This window comes from Telmatherina bonti (genome assembly GCF_933228915.1).
Source record: "Telmatherina bonti genome assembly, chromosome: 6".
In the NCBI taxonomy this organism is placed as follows: Eukaryota; Metazoa; Chordata; class Actinopteri; order Atheriniformes; family Telmatherinidae; genus Telmatherina; species Telmatherina bonti.
The window spans coordinates 37,942,453-37,967,878 of record NC_136624.1 but is presented as its reverse complement, the minus strand read 5'-3'; the positions used below and the strand labels follow the sequence as shown (position 1 = coordinate 37,967,878).

Below are 25,426 nucleotides of genomic sequence, written 5' to 3'. Positions count from 1 at the left end.
TGATATCTCTGGAAAGATCCTCACATTTTATCAGATAATCACAGTCAGCGAGCTGGGGGTGGGTGGGGGAGTGGGGGGGACGGCACGAACTTTGACTGTTTCCTGTTATCAAGCCTCGCATGATAGTCGTTTCACAGCTTTGATGTCAGTTTCTCACAGATCTCGAAGTCCTTGACCGCCAGTGCTGGGTCTCGAGCTAAGGGGGCGGGAAGAACCAGGGAACAGTCACTGTCAAAGTATTTCCCAGTTACCCCCTCCAGTTCTTCTGCCACAGCGCAGTAGATGGAGCTGACTGCACCCTCCTCTGGAGACTGAGATGGAGAGAAGAGCGGCAGCGGGAATGAGAACGTACCGTCAACAAAAACACAACGGAAGATCAGGTTGGGTGCAAATATACAGTCATGGTGTCGGCCATAAACAGTCTAAAGGTTTAGACATAAATGAATGCATACTCTTGAGGGGTAAATCCCAATCATGATACAATACTTTACAGATTCATTAGTTGGTCAGTATCACAAAATCTGCAACTAGTTTTGACCTCATTCAGGCGCCAGTGACTGATTGGTCGCATGCTGACCGAACACAATGATCATTCATATAAAATTACAACAAGCAGCTAGAACAGCGGTGGGGAACCTTGACCTTGACCCTCGTCATGCAAATTGTCTCTGTGTGCTTGCTCCAACACGCCTGGCTGGTTCAAATGAATGAGTAACTGTGCAGAACCTGATGGCTGTTCAATCCATTTGATTGTAATCTGGTGTGTTTGCTTTTTGGGAGTGTTTAACTATTTCATTTTGTGACAGTTTGATGCAACCTGCGGGAAGTTGCAGGTTTAGCGCCTCTAGAGGGCAAAAGTTGCACTGTATCCCTTTAAAAATTTTGTAGACATAAAGCCTAATAAGCATAAAGATTAAACTTGACTTTATAAATAAAACATTTTTATAATGTAGTAATAAGTGAGTTAGTGCAGAATGACCTCTTCATGGTCATGTTAGATGTCAGCATGATAGGATGAGAAATCATGGCAGTACAAAGTGAAAGGAAATATTTCCACATGTTCATGTTTTATAAATGACTGTATTTCCAGGGATTATCGCTTTAAACCAGAGGTGTCCAGAGTTGGTCCTTGAGGGCCGCTGGCCTGCAGGTTTTTCATGTGTTCTTGCTTCAACACACCTGTCTCAAATTATATGGATCTAGCTTCCTATGAACTGTTTTGCACAACGACTTATTGATTTGAGTCAGAGGTTTTCAAGCAGGGATACATAGAAAACCTGCAGGACCGGAGCTGGACACCCCTGCTTTAAACTGACACTGTTGGATTGTTGATCCTAGAATCCATGTATCCTTATAAACCAGGGATCTAGAGCTCCAGTGTCCTGCAGGTTTTTGAGGTTTCCCACCTGCAACACACCTGGTTCCAAACAACATCCAAGCATTGACTATCTGCAGGATGCCGAGTTTTCCCCTGTTGTAAACCGATGCAGATCAATGTTGCACCCCCCACGGTGCACTCTCTGGATCAGGGGTGGACAACTCCAGCCCTCGAAGGCTGCAGTCCTGCAAGTTTTATGAGTTCTCCTGCTGCAACACACCTGACTCAAATAAATGGGGAATGGGTGAGTTTGACGTCAAGCTCGGCACAAGTCTGCTAATTAAGTCTGACGTGTGTCAAGTGTGTTGCAGCAGGGAAACTCCAAACACTTGCAGGACTGCGGCCCACCCCTGCTCTGGACAACAGGCCATCATGTTGCAGGAAAAAGACCCAAGCATACAGAATCCATAACAATACTTCTGTTGAAAAATAAAAACAAATAAACAAATTTAGCTCCTTCAGTCCCTCTTATTGGCATCTCTGTTGTTCATATGATGATATTTTCCCCTTGGACAGCTGTAAAACATGTGGCATAACTTCATCCTGTTTTCTTCTTTAGAGAAATCTGGTTTGCACATTTGACATTGTTTGATTCCTTCACCAGAACCTGATTTGTGTTTTTTCCTTTTCTTCTCCTAAAACACATGGTTGAGATGACGAATGAAAAGACAGCTGTGCAGCTATGAGCATCCTGCCACACACATACCACATCTGTTAAACGCCTGCGAGATCTTACACCGTCCTTTATTCATTAACACAAGCGACCTTGTGAAAACGTTAATCTGTCTCTGCGGCTGTTAATCTAAAACAATAAAAAATAAGATACATTTGAGTGATAATGGCAGATTCTCATAATCCAGTCTAAAGGTTTTCATCCTATATTAAAGGACTTGTTCTCATTATGATCTCATATGTTAGAAGTGTTGTAAGCTAAAGTATAATTATGTAAAATGTAATGATACCCTGTTTTTATGTGGAGCTTCATTCATTGTGTGTTTTTGTTCTTTGCAAAAAGCAAAAGATAAACAGGACTTCCATTCTTACAGCAGTGAATCCACCAAAAACCACTTCATCCTCCTTATTTTTAAGTTTATATTTTTCAAGTCTTATTTTTATCATCAGGTGTGCAGAAACAAAGTTTTTACAGGAGCTGTTTTGACAACCACTGCTTCAGATGAATAAAAAGTCTTTCACTTCCTTGTCATGGCATGGAGAAATCTGCAGGATCAAGAATAGTTTATGTCCACACACTTCATCTCTCCTATTTTTCTGCCCATCTGCAACCACTTTTCTTTTGTTTTCTCAGACTAAATAACAACTTATCAGCTACGTGGTTTTACAGCCGTAGCCATGTTAGTTATGCTTATCTATAATCATTGCCTGCTGACCTTGATCTTAATTTTGGCCAGATATCTAATACCTTGCTTGCCTTGTGCCTTGTTTTACTTGCCATTCATTCGGAGCGCTGAAATACAACAATAACATATAAAACTTTTGATCTAAATAGGAACAAACTATGGTAAAGGCTTGAATGTCTCAGTGGGACGACAAGCCTTTAATTATGTGCGGTTATCCTGAAGCAAATACACAGAAAAAAGGAAATAGATGATTTGAGTTTTGTCTGGTTGGTTTAGTTTTAAGAGACAGTGCAGACGGTGGTTCCACAGTGAAATACAACTATTTGCTTACCTTGAAAAAGAAAAAGCCAATGAGGTTAAAAGTACAACGGATCCAGAATGGATAGTATCTCATCACTTCTGTCATGACCACACCAGGATGCACAGAGTTGGCAGTGACACCTGTAAATACATGAAGAGAACAGACACAGACATATTATGTTAATGTGGGTCCAGTTAGAATAAAAATTACTTTAAATAAATTATGTGTTGCTTTAAATGACTGTTATGTATCTTCCTTTTAATCTGTGCAAATGTGGGATCTGTTTTGAGGGTCCTTTAAGCTGCTGTTGGGTCTTTTTAAATGCTTTTGTGGGCACAAAGCCTTTCAGCTCTGCAGAAAAAGGGCAAGTTGTTGCTTTTACTGCAGGGTTTTGCTTCAGTCTTTAATTGCTTTATGCATGTTTTTCACATAAGTGAAATGTTCACAGTGGTTAAAGTACTAAACAAAAGGACTACTGTTTACTTCTAGGAAATACATTGAAAAGTCTGAGGGTTGTAAAGATGAACTTGTGATGCCAGCATCAGGAAGTTGATAATCTGGACATGTTGATTTGACTATGTAGAAAGAAGAAGCTTCATTTCATCCCCTATTAACTCAATTCCTGTGTTGATGCAACATTGTTGGATAAATATAGCGCTAAACAGTCGTTTAAATAAAAATTTAAGCATAAATTCATTGCTGATCTGCACAGCTGGTACCAGTTTCTTATGATAAAACCATTATGAGCATTTGAGCTGTAACTTTCCCATCCAGGTAATCTCATTACTTATTCTACAACCTACTAACTGATGAAGTCAGCTTTGGCTCACCTGTCTCCTGCAGTCTGCGTGCCAGCTCATTGGTACAGATGATGTTATGTAGCTTGGTGTGGTTGTAGACCTGATCCATGAAGTGAACAAGGTTCTCGCCATGAAAGTGAGAGAAGTCCACTTTACCCTTCTTGTGATTGAGAGAGCTGACAGTGACGATGCGGGCTGGAGCAGAGCGCTTCATCAGGTCTGGAATGAATCAGGAACAAACTGTGAGGAACGGAAAGAGGGATGTGAAGCAAAAAGACAGAGAATAAAAGGTGTGCAGAGATGGCAGGCTTACCCAGCAACAGGTTGGTGAGCAGAAATGGCCCCAGATGGTTGGTGGCAAAAGAAGCCTCGAACCCGTCTTTGGTGATTTGTCTCGGCAAACCTGGCAGAAGAATTACAAGTTACAAATGTACACATGAAGTAATTGCACTTTAATCTGTAACGACATTAACATAAACCCTTTCAGACATTTTGTTGACGTCTAACAGAGCTGATGATCGTTTCCTGGAAGCCGACTTTAACTCGGAGCTGCAGCAGTGTGAAGACACAGAGCTGAGCTTCCTTTCTGACACCAGCTGAGAACATGAAGGCAGTGAATCTTTTCATCCTGTGGAGTCCTTACGCTGTCTGAGAGTAGATTTACTGGGTGTAGTGTGTCAGTATGTCAGTTTTCAGTCTAATTACTATTTAATTACTTTCTTATGTGTAACAAACACTGAGCAGGAGTATTTCTTCTCTGGGGCTCAAAACTTCCACTTTCTTTTCCTGACTGACTTTTCCAACTCACCATGGGACGCTTAACAAGCTTGCTTTAGTTCATAGCTGCTTTTGGTTAAAGTCCACATCAGAAAGGCCTGATTTCGAAATCCCACATGATGAAACCCTGCCTGTGGTTATTTGTGTAGCTGAAGTATATTGTTTCTGAGTTTTAGGACTTGTGATTGCACAAATATAAAAGTCAGCAGTGGAACCATGTTTGTCATTGGGCCATGAATCACCTGATACCGCTGCATTGTTAACAAGGATATGGAGAGCTTTTTCCTCCTCAAGAATTCTCTTGGCAAAGTCTCTGACAGAGTCCATAGAGGAGAGATCCACCAGGCGCAGATGGACATCTCTGTTTCCTGTTTGCTGCCTGATTTCATTTACTGCGGCTGTCCCTCGGGACTCGCTTCGGCATGCCAGGATAACTCGGGCCCCACGGCGTGCAAAGTCCAGGGCAATGAACTTTCCAATGCCTTGCAGGGAGGAGGAAAGCAAAAATTAGTCAACTCCTTGATGTGAAACAGCAGAGCAGTCATAAAGGGAGGATTACAAATACACCTATTTCTTAAAATAAATACAGTCAAATGACCTTAAGAAGAACAGAAGCTTTTCTCAGCTTTCTTAGATGCCCTGAGGCAACACTGAAAGAAGTCAATACAGGGCTGACGGGTGTTTAGAGCTGCATGTACTGTTAAATAAAATCCACAGCACACTGACACAGGGTTGCCAAAGACAAGTATTCTGGTCCATGAAGCTTTTTCTTCTTTATCTAGATTATTCTGGAACAAGGTTCCTTAAAATTTGGCAGTCATTTGCAAACATGAGACATGAGTCGGAATTCACCTGCAGCAAACGTGACAAAAACGATCTTTTCACGTGAGATTAAAGGAGCAACTCGTCCCGAAATCAAAGGTCAATGACAGAAATTTTTCAATAGGTTATTAAAAACTGTATTTACTTTGGTTTCTAATAGCTAATATTCTCTTAGAATAAGCCATTTATAACACTTGCAGTGGGACGAGCTGCCTGCACCGTGGTGTAAGGCTGAGCAGATCAATCCAAATATCAATAGTGTTGATACCAAGGCTAGTATTGGTGTTGTTCAATTCCAGCATGATGAGACAAAAAAAAACCTTTTTTCTCAAACAATTGTAGAAAAGGGAAGAAGAAAGTTATTTTATTATTTTGTCACATTGTTGATCTTGTTATAAATCATTAAATGATTGTAAAATTTCGAGAGGAAAAGTATTTGTGTCAATATTGGTATTGGTATAAGCATCATTATTGTTATTGACATCGGCAATGCTAGCCGTGGATTTACTTAGTATCAGATCGAAACCAAAATTTGCAGTATCATCCAGCCCTACTATGGTGGCTACAAATGCACAAACAACTCTGTGTGTGTGAGGTGAGACCCTGTAGCGCTTTAAAAATGCAGTACCGACTTTGTGATAGGTGTTAGAGCACCATACAGGATGAGAAATTCCTGAAAATAAATATAGAAGAAGATGGTACACCTGCCTGTAGTGCAACCATTGCTGCATCTGAGGTAAATTAATCTGGAGAATTTCCATTGCATGGCATTTGATGTCATTTCTCTGTCCATCTTTGCCACTAGGTGTCAGTATCTCTTACACACTGTACCTTTAAAAACCAGTTATTAGGATCTCACTCAAGAATAAATGGATGTCAGCATAATAAAATACTGAATGATGTACTATGCATTCATAAAAGTACTTTAGAAATCTGAAACTAAAACTCAGAGGAAGCTTCTGCCGTTGATGCACTGATCCTTTCTGACCTAATGCAACATGCATTATGAGTCTTTTTAAGTCTCGAGTGGTGCACACGTCAAACATTCACAAGATGTTTGTTGTTCTGGTACCACTAACACAAAGTTGGTCATTTGTGATAAAAGCAGAAAGAAAACAGGCTTCATTTTATGTCTTGAATGTCCAAAGAGAAATCTGAGAAATGCCAAATTCAGCTTTGTAGTTTTTACAGTGTTTCCAGTTTGAGTTCTTGAAGGCGTCCCCTCAGGCAGAACTGGATTAAAGCCAGACCTCTGCGGCTATTCGATGTTTATAAAAGGTTCAGGCTCTACATAAGTATTTAATGCAGAGCTCTAACAGACCGTCATGACATTTCAGGAGCTGACTGAACTCACATGCCAAAGCATCCAGTTTGTTCAGAATATGGCAGGAAATATTAAAACTACCTTCACTCATAGAGATGAATCATAAAGCAACGTTGTCCGGTCATAATGAAGGTTTTATATCAGTAACTGGACTAAATCTGAATATGAAGGCAAAATGTTTTACAAGTACAACTCAGAGTTGCAAAAGTTTCCAAAAAAAGTTGTTCCAGCGTCCTTATAAAGTATCTGTTATGTGCACAACCATGCCTGAAACATTTCCTGAGTTTATGGCATCAAACCTGGCCTTATTAAAAAAAACATTTCCAACAATCAGTGGTGGAAACCAGTTTGAATGGGAGGAAGGATAGAGTTTGTATGCCTGTGAAGAGAAATGTGATGTTGTCTGGCTTCCAGGAGACTGTTCTGCTTTCAACTAAAAATGACTCTCATTTTCTGTGCTGACTAAAGCTCTTAATCATTACCCAGCAGACAGATTACAGGCACAAATGTGTTCCAGGTAAGAGGAATCATGACAGAAATGCAGAGCAAGAGGAGTTGTGTGAAGTGTTTCGCTCTCTGGCAGGTAGAGGTGATAAAACAGCGAAAGTAGGATTTACTGGACTGAAACAAAAATGTGGCAAAGGAGATAAAGGAGTTGATAAACTGCAGTGCTGCAATTTATTTAGAGGAAAAAAAGAAGAGGATACTATTATAAAGCAAGACAAATTTCTCCTCTTCTCAAACAACAAAAACAGAAGAGTTTGTTTTAGAGAATAAACTCGAGAGTCGCAAAACCTGTTATATAAATAACTATTTCCTACAATTAGCAGAAACCTTACAACAGGTTCCACATACAGTCCAGCTGGGCAGCCATGTGCCCTCTGGCTTACTCTGACATGCTTAACATGTGGAAACTTTATCAGCTGAAAGAAATAAATGGAAGTCTTGATATTTTAAAAACTGGACTTGAATTTATTAAATGTTTCTAAATCTTAAATGACTGAAAAGCATCTGAGACACAATGAACCTGAGGTCTCCAAAGCCCCTCAATTCCACTGAGTTTTCCTCATTTTCTGTAGCTTCTTTCTAAAATGCGTACAGGTCTATAGTATTTGGATATTGGACGCTGATTTTTTTACTCAACATACTCACATTTAAGTGGAATGTTTTATAAGCTGTTGTTTTAATGGAGTAAAGATCCCAGCTGTTATAATCTCCGGAAGACAGCTCCAAATTGGCTTCTAGAGTCCCTTCCTAGGAAAAATTCCCTCAAACAGCTGCTGATAGAAGCATAACAGAGTCCAAACTGGTCTGGTTTCACTGTTTACATCAGATGAACAAACATTTTGAAATCCCATCACATTGTAAATGATGTTTTCTGCACCGTGCCAAAGCTGCGTGCGGTGAATCAAGAATAAATGTACAAAACTGCCAGAAAACAAGGAAAGTTATGAGTTTGGCACCAGCTACTTTCAGCTCAATGAATGATACACTGGCACAGCCTACAGCATGTCATTACAGGTTAAACCACATTCTTTTCAAACATATTAAAGGCTCAAAAGGTCCAATAAATATCAAAGACTCAAAAGAAAATATCAGAATCCACAGCTCCTGATATTTACAGTAACTTGTGTCCTTGTATTTTAGACAAAACAGCCCCTCCCAGATCCATTTCCTCTAATGATAAATGACATTTCAGTAAAGCAAAGTTGCGCTTTATAATTCAAATAACTCTTAAGAGGACAGCTTGCATAACTTCTGCAGCTGCAGCAGACAACCTGGTGGCTGACAAACGACACTAATGACACTAAAACATCATCTTACATTGAAGCTTCCTCATTTTGACTATACCAACTTTTACCTCTGTGATAATAATATGCCTACATCTGGAAAGGGTTGATTAACAAGGTTCAGAATGTCGGAATTCATCTGATTCAATAAGGATGAAGAGCTGAAAGTGGATTTCAGAGGACCACAAGTCAACAATAAAAAGTCACAACTGAAATGCATTTTTCAGCTTTTGTAACTCTGGATGCACCGACCTGTATTGGCTCCTGTCACAATCGCGGTCTTCCCCGCGAGACGCACGTCGCAGGCTTTGGGGTCCCACGGGGCCCTCCGCTGCAGGCGCACCACGAGCGCCAGCAGCGCGGCTGAAAGCGCCCAAAGAGGGTGACAAAGTAGATCCATGAAACTCATTTTCCCCTCACATCCGAGCTTCTGGCTCAAAGCAGTGAAAGTGAAGGCTGTTTATATTCTCATCAGCGTGCCTCATAGGTCCCCTCTGCAAGGAGGTGTGCCAAAACCCTCTCCAGCGAGGGTTGGACGGGGGGGGGGGGGGGGGGGGGGGGGGGGGGGCTTAAAGCTGAACTTCTGCTTCACCGATCAAATCACTTCGTGCTCTGATCTGATTGCTGCTCTGTAAACTTTAACTTCAAGACAGATGAGATCAGTAATTTGGGGGTAAAAGTTCGCAGCAGGAGAGAAGAAAAGGATGAAAGAAAAAACTGTTTGGCTTAAACCATAAACTATTATTATCCCTTTAATCCAAATTCCTGATATCTATTCAAATGTTTATTTATAGTTTCCCCCAAAACATATTTTCACGGCTAAAGCTGGAAGGCTGATGGTGTGTGGAGGAGAAGACATCTGGAGCTGATTTACATGACAGCAGAGGAGGCCAATTATTACTTCTGTCAAAGCAAAAGAGAAAGTTCAGGCATCAGTTCCAGTCTTTAACTTTCACACTAAAGCCAAAGAAAAAGGTTTCTCTGTGTTCATAAGAATAAACAGAATAGATGTTTCTTTAGCAAATGGTTGAGATGTTTTAGTTTAGTTTAGTTTATTTCAGTCACATATTACATTTACACATTAACAAAATGAAAAACAAAACTGTGGCTGAAAAGGAAGACAGAAGGAAAGTTTATTAACGCCCAGCTATGTTATTTTTTCATAATAATGTGACAAATTGAAATGGTTTAAGTTTAAAAGTGGTTTTGTAACAAACACTTAGTTTGGGTTTTACATACCCATAACAGTTGATAGAGATGCTCAGGCAGGTTTATTTCCACTTTTTATTTAAAAAAAAAAAAAAAAAAAAAAAAAAAACCCAGGAAAGTCACTGCAAGTTTACCTTTACCAAGAGTTAAACCAGGACTGCAAAGGGTTAATGAAAGTAAGGAGTTAAATAAGGAAGCAAAGAAAAGTTGTTCAGGAAAACATTTAGATACATAAAATCATTGTATAAAATAAACAAGACTATTTATATCAACATCACAGTGAAAGATTCCACTTCTCTCTTTTTAGGTGCTAAAAATGACAAGTATTTCTGAAAGTGCATTTTCTTCTTATCTGCCATGCGACTGCTGAGGAATCATTAGACTGTGCTCAGTTGTTCTAGAAAACAAACCTTAAATTATAAAACACATCTTATATCTTCTAATAGTTTCAACAAATGAGGCATGTGAAAAGAATTATCTGTTCTTTTTTTTAGGTGAATTTCTCACAAACTCCAGACAAGAAACATGATAAAAATTCAATTTTAGTTGTAGAATCACAGCTCTAAAAATAAAGGATGTTGTGTAAAATGAAATGATGTGAACATCTCAAAATCAATATTTATGGAAAATGTAAATTTATTTTAAATGCTGGAATTTAAAGATGCAGTATGTAAGCATTATTGACATCTAGTGGTGAAGATGTGCACAGAAAATACATCAGATACCGACTGCAGTTGTGAAATGAATGAAATGTGGCCAAAATTCTTCCAAACATGAACAAGTTTTCTGTCTTCTATGTGTCTTATAGGGCGTTACTTATCCCAAACGGTGCTTTCACTCCTGACAAACAAAGCTGCTACTTTCAAAGCTCAGAGGGCTCACTTCACACAGAAAGAGGTTTGTCCTTTCAGAGACACGTAGTAAAACTGGTGGCACACATTTGTCAGCTGCTATCTATTTGGATCCACAACAAGTAGACATAAATGGGTCGTGCTAATAAAAACGTAGCAGCTGTTTTGATCCAGATACCAGAAGAAACTATTTTAATAAAATATTACATTTTTATGTCAGTGACCTTTGATTTAGTTCAATTCCGCACCTTTAAGCTGAGACAGTTTCTCCTTCATGAAAAATATGAGTTCATTTTCAACTTGATGGGAGTCATAAATAAAAAGGTTGAGTCAGGGTCATGCTGACCTCTTCAGATCATCCCAGGTGCTTTTAAAAATGGTCCGTAAATGTCGGGAACTGAGCAGATCAGCCGCTGGATGATGAGCTGAGGGATGAACTTCCATTCTTGTGTTATTCTGAAACTTAAAACAGCAGAGCAGGAAGCTCCACTTTTTCTATTTCTTAGTGGAAATAAAGCGCTGAAACAGGTTTAAGTAAAACCACATGTTTCCAAATGCTTGTTCTCGGAAGTTGTTCATCAGGGTTCACAATGACTTAATGAAGAAAACACAATGTTTGCGTTTATTTTCATGACTGCATCACATGGATGCTGGTCATGAAAATATGCCTTTCTGAATCCACATTCCTCATTTCAAAATGCGTCATTTCCAAACAACAGATGGAGACATTTATGACATAAACTTTGACAGTAACTTTAAACTGAACTGACACACTGCAGGTTTTCTCAGCGTATAGGTAAATCTGAATTTAGAAAAATGTTGTTTTCCTTTTTTGTAATATAATTAGTTAATTATTAAAGCAGAAAAAAGTGCTACTCTGGAAGCTCGATTTCATTTCTTCATCGTCTGGAACAAAACAAAGCAGGTTTTCTTGTAACTAAATATCTGTAATACAATCAGGAGCGCCGTACCAGAATACACAGAGGACTTCATGACAACTGCTGACTTGACCTGAAAACGTTGTAAGGCAAACAAGAACAGCCTCATGCATTTAACATCTGGTATTTAACTTCATTTGTGCAGCTGCTGGCTGAAATACAGGCATGAAAGCTGGCAAACTGTCACCTTTGCCCGCTGAGGCATTGTTTGCTCCAATAACAGTGCTGCAATACAACGATACAGTGATGTTGAGAATATGTGCTACACAATGGTTCCTCCCCAATAATCACAATCAGAACCCTGATAGATCAAATCAGGTTTGATGAAACAGATCACACACAAAATTGTGTGATGTTAAGATGTTGCATTGAAATAAATAATTTCTTTGCCATTTGTTATGTTTACAGCTTGAGTACGTCTTTCTACTCTCGCTCCTCACTTCATCACAGACGGACATCTCTTCCTGATAGTCTGTTCAGGTGTTTTTTCGTTTGAAACACAAGTGATCAAACATTTTTTACACAGTTTCTTTTTTTTTTTTTTTTTACATGGAAAAATACTTCTGCAGAAGGCCTTGAGTATCAGAAAGTTAGAGTTGAAGAAGCATTCTGAATGAGAGGTGAACAAAGCAGACTTTCTGAGCAAATGCACCAGGATTCGAATCAAAAAGGCTGGAAACCAGAACAGAGGTCCCTTTAACCTTTATTCAAGCCAGAGTTTGAGGGATTGCTGCAGGAGATACAAAGGAGCGACCTCCCCGGAGGGTGAAGCTCTACATGGTGACGACGGCCAGAGGACCTCAACAGAATATGTGTGATGGCAGGAAAGATCTGCTAAGTAAGAAGGAGCTAAACCATTTAAAGTCATTTAAAAAACAATCAATCCTCAGCTTGATGGGGAGCCAGTGCCTGTTAAAAGGTGTGCAGCCAAATTTTGGACAAACTGGAAGCGGTTGGAGCAAAACTGGTTCATATCTCTAAAAGAAAGTTGCATTAATCCAAACAGATGAGACGAGAGAAAGCACGAGCCGCTCCAAATCACCAAATGAAAGAAATGCCTTAATCTGGGCAAGAGATGTCAGAACAAAAATGGTTTGATGACAGACTTGCAAGTTGAAGCTTAACTTGTTGTTTATTTCTCAACTTGTCAGACAGGCATGGGATGATGTTCATAGGATTTATGGCTTATGCAGAATTTCTCAGCCTCAATGAGGCTGAACATGTTGAATTTGGTAATTAGAAAACTTTGTGTCAGGAGCAACTTGCCTCTCAATGTTCCCAAAATGTCAGAGGATTTTTTTCTTTCCAAGTAGAGAAGTAGTCAAGTCCAGTCAGTCTGAAATATGGCAAACTGGTCACATCTGTTAGTTTATGACTTATGAGGATTCCTGGTAAAGTAAATGCATTAAGAGTAATTCAGACTCTTTGTGACCGGCAGTGAAAAGGTAAGACCTTATAGGTTCAAATAATTGCCCAGTCTAGAGTGTAGGAAGGAAACACATGGTGCAAGAACGAGCACAGACAGACGGTCCTCTCTAGATCAAACAAAGTTTTATTTACCACTACAGTGAACAACTATTAAAACTTAAAGTTTATTAACAACTAAGAATAAAATACATCTGTTAAAACATAGTAAAAAGAATCAGGGGTCATCCACAAGAAGAGCTGTGGACACAAGGATTTAATTTGTTAGGGTCAGGCCTCTCTCCCCACCGTGACCAGGGCCCCACAGGACAAAACAACAAAAAAAAACCCACAAGCAACTGAATATAAAGTGTCACTTCCCAAACCAAATGAATGAAAATACCAGAATCATGACAAACTAACCCACCAGACCACAGACACGGTGAAGTCCTGACCGCCAGCTTCCTTGGCCAAAACAACTGGAGCCAACCTCTGGAATTCCCCCATAAAGTCAGAAGAAACCAACTCTTAACGGGGACAAAAGTCACTCTCATACATGAGGAAAATAAAGCCATACAAGAAAATTAAAAGGACAAAACAGCAGTGTAAATGTAGCTGCGTCTAAAAGGTAAAAAAACAAAAACAAAACACAAATCAGTAAAGAAACAAAAACCATAAAAGTTTGCTGCTGACATCCAGAATACCTTTTATATCCTTGCCCAGAAGGAGGAAAAAACCTCTCCCACACTATTCAGCCACCTCCTAATAAAGACAAAAACTCATTTTAAAATGAAAACAAACATGACAAAAATACAATAAATAAATTAAGATAAATTAAAAGAGAAACACCTCGTACCTGCCGGGTATGTGGAACCTCTGTGGGAAGCTTTTCTACAACAACTGGCATCCTACATAAAGGGGAACCAGATTTTAAAAAATACGGCACAAACAAATCTGCAGTAAATTCACACAAAACACCTGATGAGCCCACATGCCACGCTACGCACACACCCAGCAGATTTACGCGGCGTAATCCCAGCTGTTTGCTTGTATTTTCATAGATGGGGGGCAAATTGACAACTACCTGTTTGTGTGTGCATTTTAAAGTCTGTAAGCGACTCTGAGTAAAGATGGCCCAACGCCATGCTTTATACTCAGGTAGGCTCTAGCTTCCACGGAAACATGAATAAAACCAATGTTTCCTTTTTTTTAAAAAAAAATGAGTTGGGGTCATTTTGAGAAACATCATTAAATATGAGGTTGAACTTAAATGGACTTTTCTCTGCAGTTCTGCAGTTTCAGGTCTTTTGTGACCCAGAGGCAACATGGCAGTGACATCTCCATGCTACGTCTCTCTTGCTGGGCCGTTGTCCCGCCAGAAACCACGCCGTTGGTCTGGAACATCGCCTGCATTTCGTCCAGACATCCAGGCACATGGCTCAATCACACCAATCCGGTTTTAGCAGGTTTACACCATCTGTTTTCATTGTAAGATACTTTTATTGGTTTTAAAAGTTTAAAATGGCCCCAAGCCTAAACCGTTCCAGTATTATAACCCAGATAATCTGAGTTTAAAGCACAGAGGCGATCAGGCTTTAGCATTGACATCGTTTAGACTCTGGAGCAACCTACCGCTCAATATTCACACTCAGGAAGCTTTGAAATCTTTCAAATCCTGTCTGAAAACTATTTTATTTTACTTTTTAAACCGTGGCTTTTAAGTAGTTCATTTTGAGAAACGGCTGATTTTCAGGTTGTTTCAGCTTGTTTTAAGTCTTTTTTTCTTTAATTTGGGGCATTTGTTTGCTTTTCGCTTTAAATTTATTCAGTTCTTGTTTCTAAATGAGTTCGTAAATCACTTTGGTCAACCATGTTTTATTTAATTGTTCTATTGAGATAAATGTGACATTTGTTATCAGTTTGCTACGATTTGCAAACTGCACCTGATCATAAATTACAGCTGGAACTGATGGAAATGTGCAGAAATAATCAGATGGAAGTTTTATTTCAGGAGACCTTTCTTCATGTTTTATGAGGCCGTTTACAGATAGAACTCTGTTTTTAGATAATTTTTAAACAAAAGGCTTAAATCTGACTGAGTTAATCAGACATGTGAATGTGTGCACTTTGCAATCAATCCAGATTGTTGAGATATTTTCTTCCAAGCTGCAAACACCCGCCTCTAGGTGCCACCAGAGGAACAGATATCAGTTTCAGCAGCTACTGAAAACCAATGATTCCACATTAATATTAAAGCATCTCGTCATCCACCCACCGTTTGCTGTTCTTTGGAAAATAAACACATAGGAATGTTGACAATTTGAGAAGATGTGAGTTATTTGTTGGATTTAATCAGCTTTACTGTTACTGTGACTGTAGTTTGCTTTGGCTCTTTGAACATGTTTAGCTGTGATAAGCTTTTATGGTGTTGTAAATTTCCACTGTAACATCCAGATCCGGCGTGACTTTGGAACTTTTAATCAATATTTGCTGCTGATTTTTTCCACAGTCTTGTATTGTAAGAATATTTGAAGTCAAAGAGTGTAGAAGAAATGTTGATGAGCATGTAAAAACATTCATTAATCTGGCATGTTTTACACTCAGAGTGTAGTACCTCTGGTTTAAAAATCAGCTTTACATTTAGGTTTAGCGCAGTAGTTTTTCTGAAGAAGCCCTTCATCCTCATTGGTCAGTTCTGAGACAATGCATGCAGGGGGGGGTGGATCCAGGCTATAAATTGTGGATGGGTCCAATTGGGTATGTCTGAACAGATGAAAAAGGAAAAAGACAGAAAACAAAAAGAAAGTAAAGGGAAAGTAATTTGTTTCCTTTGTAAGATACTGTGTGACATAGGAGACACTTCACACGATCTTCAAGTGAAACTTGACTGATGTTTATGTTTGCTTAACTGAAAACAACTTTTGCCTAAAAGCGGTGAGAAAAGGAAGAAATGAAGGACTTTATGCAGACAGTAGAACTGGGGGTCTCCCAGCGGAGAGGAGATGGAGTAACCCGACCCAAAGTTTGGCTGAGGAGTGAATTTGTTCGTGTGGGACTCGCTGAATTCCTTTGCACATACGTCATGATGGTAAGCATACTGTCATTATTAAGGATATTTAATGTGCACTATGATTCTCAGTGTAATATGTGATTTCTACCTGTTACAACCATCACTTCGATGACACCTTCTTTTTTTACTGTCCATCTGTGAAAAACACGCACCATTAATTATTAATGCCATGATCTTTACCCTGATTACACATCTTCACTCCCAAAAACTCAAACAAGTGCTTTCTGGGGTCATGTGAGTGCTGAGTAGGGATTGGTGGGTGCAAGTGGGCGAAGCAGGAAACGTAGCGCTACCAGAGGAACGGTCAGGGAGTGGGCCACATGCACAGGGTTTCAAAAGTCATATGTTATCTGTCAGCTGTCATAATAACCCAACGCTTTGACTCCTGGCAGAACAACACAAACACGTGCGGGGAGGATATGCTGAAGATGACGTGCAGTTCAACCAGAGGGAACACACACAGGCATATTTACACGACACAGAATTATTAACCTTTAGACTAAATTCTCCTGACTTTAGGAGAAAAACAGGAAAAAAACTGAAGATGTTTCCTTTTTCCTGAATGAGTGGCTGCAGTTTTTCAGCATCAGCCTTTTCCTCCCCTCTTGCAGTCTCTTTTCCTCCAGTTAAAAGTTCAGGGAAGTGAGAAAACATTTCAGTTCTGTGTCAGCAAATAAATGAACCCTTTAAAGTCAGACAAAGTAAAAAGCATCAGAAAATGTTTCTTTGCATTTTTGCTTTCCCATCAAATTATAATAATGTAAATCAAAGCTGGTAAAAAAAGGGTTGAGATCCCAGCAAACCACAAAACATTGGTGAAACGGTCAAACAGGAGTTAGTTTGGCATCACAAACCCAAAGCAAGCGGCCGAAATGGCTCACACCAGTTTATGTTTAATAAAATCATCGGAACCACTGAAAAAAATGACTGTTTAAGATGTTAGAGCAGGCATTAAAGGGTTAACATAGGTTACTTTAAAATAAAACATTCATTTTTCATTTGAAGTCTTTCTGAGTGAGAAAACAAACTAACAAACTGAGAAGTAATCAGTAAAATAATTCATAATTCTGTCTTATCTTAAATCGACTGTGTGTTGCATCCAGGCATTTGGGCTCGGCTCTATGGCCCAGGTGGTGACCGGACAAGGACAGTTTGGCCATTTCATCAGCATCAATGTTGGCTTTGGGCTTGGTGTTGCTATGGGGGTTCACGTCGGAGGAAAGGTCTCAGGTACGTGAGCTGACCCTTATAAATACTTCAAACAGCCCTTTTGTTGCAAAGGTGTGTTAAATCTGATTTTTTTTTTCTTTCCCAGGGGCTCATATGAATGGAGCAGTGTCTTTCACAATGTGTGTGTTTGGGCGGCTGGCGTGGAAGATGCTTCCGGTGTATATTCTTGCACAGCTGTTAGGCACATTTCTTGCATCAGGGACAATTTATGCTATTTACTATGGTAAAAGTAGTCTTCTGTACTTGTTCAATCTTAATAGTTTGTTCTGTTATTTTGTCTCAAATCCTTGACCATCTCCACTGTCGCTACATCTGCAGAAGCAATTCAAGACTATTGTGGGGGAAACCTGACGGTAACTGGAGAAAAGGCCACAGCTGGTATCTTCGCCACCTATCCTGCACCTTACCTGTCGCTGGCGGCTGGAGTTGCTGATCAGGTCGGCACACGCCTGAATTTAAAGAGTTAAAACTAACAAATGACAATGATCTGACTTATTCAGCACAAAGCTGTTGTACCTGCAGATTACCATGCCAAAATACTCTAAAACTGTAAAATGTAGACAGATTGTAAAGATTCAACATAATATTTAGACCCAGTGTTTGATAGTTGAACCACAGATGCTTGGAGTTGCCACCCAAAGAAAAACTGGATCTGAAGATGTAAAACTTTTTACATTATAACAAGACATGTATTATTGTTAGAACAGGAAACATGGAGTATTACAGGCACAAGGAGCTGTGATCGTTATTCTTGCCAAGCAGAAACATTTCAGCTCTTTTTGACGAGGATAAATCGTTCTGCTATTTATCTTCAGCAAAGTACGTCACTTTCCTGTGCACTGTGCCTGGGAGTGTGTGTTGCTTTTTGGTAAACATGTAACAGTGGTTAGGCTGTATGTCAAGGACTTCTAATGTTGGTCAATGATGGCTGCCATCCTGCAAATCTTAAATGTTTCCCTGCTCCAACTCACCTGAATCAGATAAATGGGTCATACACAGCTTTCTGCAACAAGAATCAGGTGTGTTGCAGCAGGGAAACATCCAAAACCTGCAGAAAGTAGCCAGCGAGGACAGATATCTGCAAACTAGAATAGAATAGAATAGAATAGAATAAACTTTATTGTCATTGCAACAAGTACAATGGAATTTAAAGTGCCATTTCAGTTGATGCCTCATTCCTTAAAGTGGAACTATTATGTGAATTTCAGGCTAATTTATTTTTATTTCTGAGACCAGAAGGGCTGGGATTGATGGAGTTATTGTCACAAATGGCTTTATTTACTTCAGACCGACCCTCTCCGTAGGCTGTCAGATCAGCCTGCGGGCAAAACGAGTGGATTGAGACTCTTCTGCATTAAGCCCCGCCTCCCGCCACTGCACTACATCGGGAGCGCGCACCGCACCTGCTTTCGCCGTCATTGTAACATCTCATAAACAGAAGGATTAGGCTAATATGAACTCAATAAAAAACAAACTACAATGTCAACACATAGCATACAGCCCTACATGTTGGAACCTGAATCAGAGCCTGAAAATGAAGTGGAAAACAGCAACCCACAGCAACGAATGCAGCAGGATGTCTCTCTTTGGTAAACTCACCAGCCATCGTTGGAAATAACTTTATCCCACGTTTTCCACCCGCCTGATGTATTTGTACATGCCCTTGTTAACCAGTAGAAGGTAACCAATCACCGAACCTTATCCCCCGGGACGTCACAAGGATTTCCAAGTAGAAAATACTCTCTAAAACGGCGCGTTTTTCGTCGCCATGGAAACCAAACGGAGAGAGTGCTGGAACTCAAACTCAAACTCAAACATGCGTTTAGGTGATAAAAAACAGTGCCGTTCACATGTCTGATGAGGATTCAACACTGTAACACTGTAGAAAGCTCAGAAAACTCCAAATACCAGAATAGGGCCCCTTTAAATAAAACATAAAAAGATAAAGATAAATATTAAAATACATAAACAACCCAACAGTGTACCGTCTGCTGCCCCAGCTCAATCATCCATGATTGGCTGTTCTTAAATCTGTTTGTCTTTGTCTTTAATGATCCCCACCTTCTACCTGAAGGTAAATAGTTCAAGCAGCGAGTGCTCAGGGTGTGAAAAGTTCCTGCTGATGTTTTGGGCCTTTTTGAGACAGCGTGAGCTGTGAAGGTCTGCAAGACGGAGGAGAGGGCAACCACTGATCTTCTGAGCGGTGTTGATGAGTTTCTGAAACGCTTTCCTCTGAGCCACTGTGCAGCTGTTATACCACACACACATACTGTATGTCAGTATACTCTCCACTGAGCACCTGTAAAAGGACACCAGCAGTCTCTGACAGATGTGGTGCAAACTCTGCTGTGCTTTTTTCAGTAGATCCGAAGTATTCACATTCCAACTCAGGTCCTCTTCAATGTGAACTCCCAGAAAGCGGAAGTATGTCACCCTCTCCACGCAATCCTCACCAATGTACAGTTGTGCCGGGTCCATCTTACCTCTTCTAAAGTCACTCATGACTTCCTTGGTCTTTACGGTGTTGAGGAGGAGATTGTTCTCCTGGCACCAAGCTGTCAGTCGCTCTACCTCATGCCTATAGGCGCGTTTTGTTTAGTCCACAACTAAACAAAACAAAAATGACAAACACACACGACGGGGAGAATAATGTTGTCAAATAAGACGTAGTCCTGTATGGGTTACGGGTGCCTCAGTCTTCCCGTGTAAAACACCGGAATCCGTCCATGTTTCAGCCAAGCATCGAGGACAACGTTAATTAACGTAAATTAGACATGTTTGTCATGTGCTGCAGGAACAGTTTCATCATTTAAATACATTACTATGTTTTATGCTTCAGGTTTTTACAATAAAACTATCATTTTAATACATAATCAGGTCCAGTTTTTTGGTTTCTCTCTGCCAGTAGCTCTACAAACATAACATGTATAAACTGGTTTAATTACTGACTTTAATTACCTACTCCAGAAAATATCTGAATTTGTTGTAAAACAAAATACCTCAGAAGAGTTCGGACAGGAAAAACAAAAGACTGAAAAAGTGTTTTGCTAAATAAACAACAAAACTTTGGGTAAACTGTTCCCAAAGTGAGAACGCGTTTAAAGGAAACCAACAGCGCAAAAAATGAACCAGGCTGAAAACCTGCAATGAGTGACAGATTTTCAGGCCCTCCGACTGCACCGCATGAAAAAGTTTGACATTAATTACTGCATGGCACCATTATAAAGCTTTTATTACCCAACGCAGTTTAGTATACCAATAACACTCCATTAAGAAAAGGAAAAAAAAAATAGAAACCATAAGACCCAGAATATCAACATTTGCTCCCCAGGCTAAACAGGATCGACTCTGTCTATTATCAAAATGTAGCTGAAAAACCAGGATAAAACAATAAGATCCCTGCATATTATAGGAGAACTTCACTAAATTAGGCTTTAATTACACATAAATCCGAAGTGTTTTGTTGTAATATCCCAGTTTTTGTGGTAATGGAGTTGTATGCTGGTGCTTATTCTGTGTGTGTGGCAGGTGTTTGGCACGGCCATGCTGCTGCTGTGCCTGATGGCTCTGTTCGACCAGAGAAACCAACCGGCTGCCGCGGGCAGCGAGCCTATCGCAGTGGGTCTCCTGGTGCTACTCATTGGCATTTCTCTGGGTAGCAACAGCGGCTATGCCATCAACCCCACCAGAGACTTTGGAGCCAGGGTCTTTACTGCCATTGCAGGCTGGGGGGTCGATGTGTTCAGGTAATCAGGAGGAATATTAATTTTAATGAATAGATGCAAACATGAGAAACTGTTTTGATGAGTTTTGCAGCTTTAATTAGGTCTCGTAGGAAAACTTTATTTGCCTTTTGTTGCTTCACTTTGACTTTTTAATGTAATTACTTGGGGGGGTGTTCTGTCTTTATAGGGCTGGAAATGGTTGGTGGTGGGTACCTGTTGTTGCTCCCACTATTGGAGGAGTGCTGGGAGCAGGAGTATACAAAGCCCTTGTAGAAGTGCACCACCCACCCCTCTCTGGTCAGCGGGAGGTGCAAATGGAGGAAGAGTCTTTCCCTCTGCAGAAAGAACAAACCATCTGTTCTAATGAATGTGAATGACCCTCCCAAACCTGTACAAACAAATAAGTGCACATGCATCTGTGCAGACATATGCATTCTGCTGAAACGTTCCACGATGATGAGGCTTTAAAGGACCAACTGCTTACATGGGACAGAAGCACTTTTACAGCTCAGTGACTTCCTATGAATTCCTCCTTATATTTTCAATATAACTTTGAGCTGTGAGATATGTTGCAATTCCTACTAATCCATGCTGCTTATAAAGTGTATCAAGACAAAGAGTTCAAATAATTTTAATAAAAGAACGGAAGAAAAGCACACGCTCTGGCTCAGACAATGTTTTCATCTTATTCAGGTAAAAGCAGCAAAGCTGAGCTTGGAAAACATTGTAAACATCGTGTATTATAGCCATCAACAGGGGACCTACAAGTTGAGAGGAACTATAAGGTATGTAAAGAGAAGTAAACAACCCACGTACGCCGCATGAAGCCTTTTTAAAATAAATAAATGGAAAACAAACAAGAGCAGGCTCCTCGGAGCTTGAAAGGGAAGAAGTACAACCAAAAATCCTAAACGCATCTGTTATTCTACCTCTCTAGTCCACAGCAGGCTGCAGACAAGAACTGTTTCCTGGTTTTTGGCCCACAGTCGTAACATCTGGTGTTTGATAAGGTTTGTTAATGGAACAGTGTGTAACAATTACTGGTATCTGGTGACCAAGATGGAGATAGCAAGCAACCCACAACGGCTGGCTAAATAACTTCCCTTGGCTAAAATAAGTTCTTCGTCAGTGATTCCCATCTGGGAAAACCCACTCTGATGCCTGCTCATGTTTTCGGCCATTATCTATCCCAAATGTGGTTTTCTTTTGCATGTTTTTGATGAGGTCATTTCGTATGACACTGCTTGCTCTTGCATTATGCAACATGGATGTCTCATATGTGTAGATTCAAACTGTTTCTTCTCCTTTTTCTTCTTCTTTAAGGCCCTTCCAAGGATTATTTTCTGCTCTGGGCCTTCATGGCAGTAACATAGCCAGTGTCCCGTGTAAAAAAAACTTAATTTCTTCAAAACTAAAACAAAAAAAACAACAACATACATATTCAAATAGAAATATAGTTTTTAATATTCTTGTAGATCTTTATAATTATGACAGACTGCAGTTGTAAGCATTATAGCATTACATTTAAAACTGGGCTTGGACAAAGATCAACAATGCTGGAAATCACTCCCTCATGCAGTATATGTGAAATACTTGGAGTACACGCCATTACACAAAGGAGCAGAAATCCTAAACATTTTTTAAAACATAAAATGGTTGGCATATAACTTGATTTAATACTCACTTATTTAAGGCTATATGTCACACAAAAGCTGTAAGGCATCTGCTGACAACATACAGCAGTTTCTATTGGCGCTTTTGTTCTGTTAAATCACATGATCGCTGTTTTTTTCTGTTTCAAACCAGAGTTAATACTGTCCACTCATACTGGCTGAAACATACACAGGGACACCAGTTCTGGACCTCAAAGCCCTCTCTCTGTCAAGCAGGATTTAGATGTTTCTCTGATGCAACACACCTGATTCAGACAAAATGGTTCTCAAGCTGCTTGCATCCAAGTTTCTCACAACACTGTCAATGCAGCAGCGAAGCGTCTAAAAAACCGAAAGGATGGCACTTCTCAAAGTTTGGAGCTTTTCTTTTTTCCTTTTTTCTTTTAATTAGTTAAACAAAGTTTGAAGTTTTCTAGCAAATCTCACATTAATGTATTCATTTTCTGAACTGCTTAGTCCGATTTAGGGTCGCGGAGAAGCTGGAGCCTATCCCAGCAGTCACTGGGTGAGAGGGAGGGTACACCCTGGACTTGTTGCCAGTCCATCACAGGGCAGAATCTTACATTTTTTTGTACAATATTCCTGAATAACTGATCAAAAATAAGCAGCACATCAAGGCAAGTGATAATAAAAGCAGTTAGAAATTGACAGTGTCATTACTGGTAACCGCAGTGTTGTTACTGGTGAACACTGTCTTAGTTTGTTTGTGCTGAATGTGTTGCAGAGAACTGCTTGCTAATGCAACAACCCATTTCTCCATCACGAACACTCAACATTACATCCATGTTTTTCTAAATGTGCAACAAGCATCATCAGCATGGTTAAGGAAGAACTGTGATCAAGGAAGCAAACATAACGAAGTGTCTTCTAAATCTGTAATTGTTCCACATTGCTTGTATCAGGTACATGCCACCTCAAACATGCAACTTACATTAATCTTGGACCACATTCAGGTCAGAGAATGGCCATGACAAGTCCAGCCAGTAACTGGTCTTCAAAGCCATGTTGGTAACACAGGAAGTCAGGCAGCATGAAATGTCTTTCCTAGTTGGGAACATTTTCACCGCTTTGCTCCGCCGTGTCTTCCTGCGGTGCTCTGGCCTCTGGTAGTGCTCACTGAGCTGCACTGTGTTGACGGCTTCTTCTTGGGGGGTGGAGCCTTGGTTTTACCTTTAAAGGCCTTAGTAGGATCCAGTTTATTAATAAAGGAATCTCCAGCAGGATCGGCCTGATTGAGCTCACAGCTGAAGGTCAGGGGTTGGTAAAGAGATGCCCACTGCTGCAGAAGGAACCAGGATATGGAGAGCTTCATGTAATTATATGTGAACAAATCTTAAACAGGTCTAATCTGTTCACACTGTATGCTTTGTTATTTTACCTTCGCCTGGGGGCTTGGGCCATATGGGGTAAAGGAATACTGCCACTCAGGCAGACCCAGGTGTATTATCATCAGCCGGTAATAGGAGGTAAAGGTTGTTGTCAAAAAATGCCAGCAGAGTGAACGATCCAGGAACCAGAGCTCACTCTGCTGGGCTACCACCCCTACAAAACACAAGACCAATGACTAAATGGTGAAATATGTACACTTTTTCAATACTGTTTATGCTTAGGTTGTGATTAGCCAGAAGGTAAAATTTCTGAAAATAAACGCAACACCTGGAGTGCAGTTTTTGTAGACCAGGCACACTTTTCCATTTCCACCACAAGAATCCAGCTCAAAGATGCGGCTCCGGGCGTCAAAATGAGGTGCAGCGGGCACATGCTGCAGTCCTGACAGAAAACATGAATGAACCCTGAATAAATATTTACTTTCCAATCAACAGCTCATTCATTAGCCAGCTTTCTGCACAAGTGAGCATATATAAACAGCTATAATTGAATGTGACATGCTGTAATTATTGTGTTAAGCCCACGCGAGGATCTGACAGGTGAATTTTACCATTTCCTGCGCTACTCTCCTCCCAGTCCAGGTCAGCCAGGGATGGTGCATTGGGAAGAGAGAAGAGTGATACTGGTTGGAGGAGTGGGCACAGCCTGGCCACACTGTTGATCATCATACATCCTAAAGGCACACATTCATCTGGAAAATAGACATCCAAACAGTACATTTCAGAATAAATATCAAGAGCTACTTCAGTTAATTGTTATCTCAATAACAGTTTTACGAGTCTTACATTGCAAAAACTCTCAGTATGAAGGCACTTACTGTCCAGTTTAACGCTCCAGGTTAATGTGAATCCATCAGTTGTCAGGTAAAAATCTCGTAGATCCTCTGGTAAAATACATGTGTTTTTCTGGTGGATAAATAAAGACATGACAAGGTGTTATCCTTAGACCTCTATAAGGAAAACAGTAAATTGTAATACTTATCTCACCTGTTCCCATGACAGCAAGCTCCTCTTCTCTGCAGGCTCCCTTTCTGCAAAACGCACATCCACCACCCCGGGCATATTCTCTGGACCAACAAGGACAAGTTAATCACTCTTAACACAGTTCCATTTTTCGCTCAGACAGCATTTATTGTAAGCTAAGCTCACTTTATGTTGCTAATGTTAAAGCAGATGTCATAATACAAACCGAGTATGCGAGTAATGCCAAGAGTCAGTCTCTCAGCAACACCCTTGTACACAAAGCTCTCCTTTGTCTCCTCCATTTCTAATAATACGAACACAAATTTGTCTAAAATCTTATCTGCATTCACTAATAATAAGATAATACGACCTCAAATTTGTCTGGAATCTTATTATCAGCATCTACTAGTAATAAAAGCGCCGCA

General features: G+C 40.1%; 3 protein-coding genes across 3 annotated transcripts; 1 reads left to right on the top strand and 2 right to left on the bottom strand.

The window, feature by feature from the left end:
- Positions 1-61: 61 nt before the first annotated feature.
- On the bottom strand, positions 62-8,959 carry LOC306757557 (retinol dehydrogenase 12; the record flags this gene model as incomplete). Its single annotated transcript, XM_079242644.1, has 6 exons — positions 62-311; positions 3,068-3,177; positions 3,868-4,056; positions 4,151-4,240; positions 4,857-5,096; positions 8,803-8,959. The coding sequence occupies 6 exons, from the start codon at positions 8,957-8,959 to the stop codon at positions 132-134; spliced, it is 966 nt and encodes a 321-aa protein (XP_079098770.1). The 3' UTR covers positions 62-131.
- Positions 8,960-15,902: 6,943 nt separating this feature from the next.
- On the top strand, positions 15,903-21,354 carry aqp7 (aquaporin 7; the record flags this gene model as incomplete). Its single annotated transcript, XM_079242153.1, has 6 exons — positions 15,903-16,040; positions 17,126-17,252; positions 17,338-17,475; positions 17,571-17,689; positions 20,781-20,998; positions 21,165-21,354. The coding sequence occupies 6 exons, from the start codon at positions 15,903-15,905 to the stop codon at positions 21,352-21,354; spliced, it is 930 nt and encodes a 309-aa protein (XP_079098279.1).
- Positions 21,355-23,443: 2,089 nt separating this feature from the next.
- On the bottom strand, positions 23,444-25,414 carry tpgs2 (tubulin polyglutamylase complex subunit 2). Its single transcript, XM_079242817.1, has 7 exons — positions 25,228-25,414; positions 25,026-25,105; positions 24,857-24,944; positions 24,590-24,730; positions 24,307-24,420; positions 24,029-24,192; positions 23,444-23,929 (listed from the first exon to the last, which is right to left on the bottom strand). Exons 1-7 carry the CDS (start codon positions 25,301-25,303, stop codon positions 23,711-23,713), a joined length of 882 nt encoding a protein of 293 aa, XP_079098943.1. The 5' UTR covers positions 25,304-25,414; the 3' UTR covers positions 23,444-23,710.
- Positions 25,415-25,426: the final 12 nt, after the last annotated feature.

Bases quoted from the DNA above. Each gene is read 5' to 3' on its own strand.
- tpgs2 (XM_079242817.1), bottom strand. From the start codon at position 25,303: ATGGAGGAGACAAAGGAGAGCTTTGTGTACAAGGGTGTTGCTGAGAGA. The intron at 24,945-25,025 runs GTGAGATAAGTA...TTTATCCACCAG, and splicing joins GCTTGCTGTCATGGGAACAG to AAAAACACATGTATTTTACC. The intron at 24,193-24,306 runs GTGTTGCGTTTA...TGTGTTTTGTAG, and splicing joins CTACAAAAACTGCACTCCAG to GGGTGGTAGCCCAGCAGAGT.